The 5504-nt window shown below is 41.3% G+C and overlaps 1 protein-coding gene and 1 pseudogene across 1 annotated transcript; one reads left to right on the forward strand and one right to left on the reverse strand.

The window, feature by feature from the left end:
* Nucleotides 1–1476: 1476 nt before the first annotated feature.
* LOC122933601 lies at nucleotides 1477–1586 on the reverse strand (annotated as a pseudogene).
* Nucleotides 1587–2499: 913 nt separating this feature from the next.
* Nucleotides 2500–3867, forward strand: LOC122931797 (gastrula zinc finger protein XlCGF57.1-like). The gene has a single exon (XM_044285857.1). It carries the CDS (start codon nucleotides 2500–2502, stop codon nucleotides 3865–3867), a length of 1368 nt encoding a protein of 455 aa, XP_044141792.1.
* Nucleotides 3868–5504: the final 1637 nt, after the last annotated feature.

Here is a 5504-nt window from a genome sequence, read left to right on the forward strand (position 1 = left end):
TGTGTTGCTGGTATGTCCACACCTCCTGTTCAGGTGTGGATCATGTGACCTTTACCTCCCCCTATTTAGTCTGACTTTACCCATCACTCCTTGCTCTGGATAGCTTCATTTGGTTTGTTGGTAGAGCTAGAGGCTGGTTCTTGGTGAATTCCTGTTCGTCCATCATCCATCAGCCTCAGAAGTTAAGTGTTCCGCTTGTTGTGTTTTGTATTCCCCCCCCCCCCTTTTGTTGTTTACCAGGCCTCAGTGAGATGCTGGTTCTTTTACCAGGGAAGGAGCGGGTTGTCTCTGCCCTTTCATTACCATTAGGGCATCTGAGGGCCACCAGGGTTTTCTAGGTTCCTGTGTATGGGCATCTCTACCATCGAGAGGTGCCCATACTGATAGGAGTTAGGGCCAGGAGCAGGGTTTTATAGGTGGTGACCCTTTTCCTTCCCTAGCGGTGAGGCCTAGTATCTTTTTCCTTCCTTGTTGTCTTTTGGTGTTCTCCCCTACAACATCCGTGACATTGGGTCCATGTACCAGTCTCTAGGGGCTGTTGGGATCCATGCACCAATCTGTAACTCCTCATCGTCCAAAATTAATAAAATAAAATTATTGCGAATACTTAAATATTACTTTATTATAAATCCATTACCAGATCCCTCACATTATTTAGAATGGCAGTCTGTGAGCCACCATCCACTGCACACTTCTGCAAAAGAGCTCCGTTCCTAGCTAAGATTTCACCAGTTGTATGGAGGATGAGGATCACTAACAGGTAGAGCAGAGAGAAGGCTGAGGCATGTCTGTTTAATCTTTTTTTATTTTTATTAAAACCCGTGCATCAAAATTGTGCTGCATGCCACACAAAAAATGTGCACAAGGTCATGGTCCATCGCATATCCTCTCCATAAGAGAAGGGGCCCCCAATTAACCAATCCCAGTCTCTCTTGGCCAGAATGCTCCTGCTAGGATCTGGGACTAGTGGCCATCCCTCAACTAAAAGCTGGAGAAGCACCAATATTACTCTAGCTTCCACCTGACTGTCACCACCTGTGTTGTCCAAGAGCAAAAATAGGCCAAGGGATTTTGCGGGGGCTGAGGAACCAAATTCCCTCCCATCAGACCTCAGGGAGGAATACCCATAAGCAACCCTGAAAAGTCCTAGTAAAAAACAAAACGTGGAAAGTAAACATAAAAAATTACTAAGCAAATGTGCCAGTTACAGCCTGGACATTCCACCAGAATAATAAATTCCTCTTACACCAAGCCATACATTTTGTAAAGATAGATGTGAGCATTCTCAAAATGGGGGAAAAAGTGAAGTATGTGCCATCACTCAGTGGGCTCCCATCCCCAGTTATTTCAGGCATCCCAGGGTCACCACTCCTGGGGCACTTCTGCACCTCAAGCTTTCAAACATCTAGGCCCATGGCTTCTATCCGGAGGCCTTTGGTTACCTATCATCGGCACTAATGGCCAAAGGTGTACTCCTTAGGGTCCTCCATGTGGTTCTCTGCTCCACCCATTATAGTGTACCAGATCACCGGGATTGATATGAACAGATACCACACTTGATCTTAGCCAAAAGGCACAGAAGTGGAAGACGGTCATATTTGAATTCAGTTTTCCTTGAGTCGGCGTTGGAGTACTTTGCACCAAGCATTTCAAATGTCATACATTGTTTGATAAATTTAGCTCATCTTTAAACATAACGCTCTTGTCTAAAACGTTTTCAATGACCCTTGGGCCATTTTTCCTCTGCTTCATTTGCCAAAAGTTGTTCCTTCATCACCAGTAGAAGCGGAGATGATCCCAACTAAGACTGGGACCCCTCTTACTCTGAGCCCCATAGCAGTCACATGGTCTGCCGCTATGGTAGTTGCTTTCCATTTATTTTTCAAAAAGAGCAAAAAGTCACATTTTCTAACAACTAACTGCAAACTGCTTCAAATCTCAATTTGGATTTTTTTCTTAAAAAAAATAAAAAAAGTAAAACCCAAGTGCAGGGCTTGATAAATTTCTCCCATCATCTGCAACCACCGAGTTGCACAATATTGTTGTTCTGCTGGAGTTTGGGTGTTAGACAGTTGGGAAGCAGGAGCCTTAGGCCAAGAAATTGTATATGAAGTTTACAGACAAATGTAAAGTTGTGAACCTAGTACAAGAGAATAATTTCTACAGTATGTAATGACTAATCAATAAAACTGCCATAAAAAAGATATTGGATATTGGTACAGAGTAAGCATAACTTTAGCGATCAATGCCAGGTGGCTGCTGCCAATTATGCTTCTACATGTGTTAAACCGAGTTTGCTGACAGATTTCTCTTAATCAATGCATTTAATTTCTTATTAGCAATTAGTATTTTTAACTTTAATTAAAAAAAATCTGTGTTACTGTTATTTTAAATTTTTGTGTGCAATTAGGAAAAAGAACCTTTTATCATATATATATATATATATATATATATATATATATATATAATTTTTTATTTTTTTTTCCAGGTGAAGACTGGATGAAAGGCTCCCAAGGTCATCTAATTGTAACTCAAAACATAGAATCATATAATCAATCACAGCTTGGCAATAACCCAACTGGACATAATCTGGGTGAGATGTCTGCTAGTTCTGAATATGGGATAGATTTGAAAAATAATTTAAATCTTTCTGTGCACAAAGAAATTCAGAGAGATGAACGACCATTTTCATCTTCAGAAAGAGAGAAAATGTTTAATGTGTTATCAAGTTTTCCTCAACATCAGAGAAATTCCACAGGAGAGAAGCCCTATTCATGTTCAGAATCTGAGAAAACTTTTTCGGGGAAATCAAGTCTTCTTCAACATCTCAGAATTCACACAGGAGAGAAGCCATTTTCATGTCAGGAATGTGGGAAGTTGTTTAAGCGTAAATATCATCTAGAACGACATATGAGAAGTCACACAGGAGAGGAGCCATTTTTATGTACAGAATGTGGGAAGTGGTTTAAGAGTCAACAGTATCTTAAGATACACCTGAGAACTCATACTGGAGAGAAGCCATATTCCTGTTCTGAATGCGAAAAATATTTTATTGACAAAGCTTGTCTTGTTAAACATCTCCGAATTCACACAGGGGAGAAGCCATTTTCATGTTCTGAATGTGGGAAGTGTTTTAGTAGAAAATCACGTCTTGAGGAGCATCAGAGAATTCACACGGGAGTGAAGCTATTTTCATGTTCAGAATGTGAGAAATATTTTAATGTAAAATCAAGTCTTGTGAAACATCAGATAATTCACACAGGACAGAAGCGATTTTCATGTTCTGAATGTGGGAAGTGCTTCAGTCAAAAAACATATTTTGACATACATCAGAGAATTCACAAAGGAGAGAAGCCATGTTTATGTACTGAATGTGGAAAATGTTTTACTCAGAAATCAGGTCTTGTGAGACATCTGAGAACTCACAGAGGGGAGAAGCCATTTTCATGTCTTGAATGTGGGAAGTGTTTTAGTACAAAATCAAATCTTGAGGTGCATCAGAGAATTCACACGGGAGTGAAGTCATTTTTATGTCCAGAATGTGGGAAATATTTTATTGAGAAATCAAGTCTTGTGAAATATCAGAGAATTCACACAGGAAAGAAGCCATTTCAATGTCCTGAATGTGGGAAGTGCTTCAGTCAAAAAACATATTTTGACATACATCAGAGAATTCACAAAGGAGAGAAGCCATGTTTATGTACTGAATGTGGAAAATGTTTTACTCAGAAATCAGGTCTTGTGAGACATCTGAGAACTCACACAGGGGAGAATCCATTTTCATGTACTGAATGTGGAAAGTGTTTTACTGAGAAAACAAATCTTGTGAGACACCTGGGAAGTCACACAGGAGAAAAGCCATTTTAATATACAGAATGTAGGAAACGTTTTAGCTATAGATCAAGTATAGTTAGATATCTGAAAACTCTTATGAGGGAGTACCCCATTTCCTTAACTGTGATGTCTACAATACCCCACTCCCTGAACAATGACCTCCAGAGTATCCCGCTGCCTTAACAGTGACCTCCACAGTGGCTCACCCCCTTAACCACTTCCATACCGTGCCATTTACCCCCTTCCTGACCAGGCCTAATTTTGAAAATCTGACGTGTCACTTTATATGGCAATAACTTTGGAACGCTTTTACTTATTCAAGTCATTCTGAGATTGTTTTCTCATGACACATTTATTTATAAAAAAATCCAAAAGTTACCGAAAATTTGAAAAAAAATCACTGTTTTCTAAATTTTAAGCTCTCTGCTTTCAAGACAGATAGTGATGCCTCATAAAATATTTATTAATTAACATTCCCACTATATCTACTTTATGTGGGCATCATTTTGGTATTGTCATTTTATTTTTTAGGGTGTTAGAAGTAGGGATGAGCGAACTCGAACTGTATAGTTCGGGTTCGTACCGAATTTTGGGGTGTCCGTGACACGGACCCGAACCCGGACATTTTCGTAAAAGTCCGGGTTCGGGTTCGGTGTTCGTCGCTTTCTTGGCGCTTTTGTGACGCTTTCTTGGCGCTTTTTGAAAGGCTGCAAAGCAGCCAATCAACAAGCGTCATACTACTTGCCCCAAGAGGCCGTCACAGCCATGCCTACTATTGGCATGGCTGTGATTGGCCTGAGCACCATGTGACCCAGCCTCTATTTAAGCTGGAGTCACATAGCGCCGCCCGTCACTCTGCTCTGATTAGCGTAGGGAGAGGTTGCGGATGCGACAGTAGGGCGAGATTAGGCAGATTAACTCCTCCAAAGGACTTCACTTGATTAATCGATCGATCTGCAGCTGTGCATCATTGAGCTGCTGAAATTCAAATGCTCACTCACTGTTTTTAGGCTGCCCAGACCGTTTGTCAGTCACTTTTTTCTGGGGTGATCGGCGGCCATTTTGTGTCTTGTGCGGTGCTGCGACCAAGTGCATCCAAGCTGCGACCAAGTGCATTTAACCCTCAATGGTGTGGTTATTTTTTGGCTAAAGCCTACATCAGGGTGAAGCTGTCACACCAAGTGCATTTAACCAGCAATAGTCTGTTCATTTTTTTGGCCATATACTAAATCAGGGGCAAGCTGCGCCTGTCACCAAGTGCATTTAACCCTCAATGGTGTGGTTGTTTTTTGGCTAAAGCCTACATCAGGGTGAAGCTGTCACACCAAGTGCATTTAACCAGCAATAGTCTGTTCATTTTTTGGCCATATACTACATCAGGGGCAAGCTGCGCCCGTCACCAAGTGCATTTAACCCTCAGTAGTGTGGTGCGTCAAGCTGTGACACCAAGTGCATTTAACCAGCAATAGTCTGTTCATTTTTTGGCCATATACTAAATCAGGGGCAAGCTGCGCCCGTCACCAAGTGCATTTAACCAGCAATAGTGTGGTTATTTTTTGGCCATATCCCAGTCTAATTCTGTCACTAAATCCATACCGGTCACCCAGCGCCTAAATACTAGGCCTCAAATTTATATCCCGCTAAATCTCTCGTTACCGCTGTCCTGTTGT

This window comes from Bufo gargarizans, chromosome 3, assembly GCF_014858855.1.
Source record: "Bufo gargarizans isolate SCDJY-AF-19 chromosome 3, ASM1485885v1, whole genome shotgun sequence".
Classification (NCBI taxonomy): domain Eukaryota; kingdom Metazoa; phylum Chordata; class Amphibia; order Anura; family Bufonidae; genus Bufo; species Bufo gargarizans.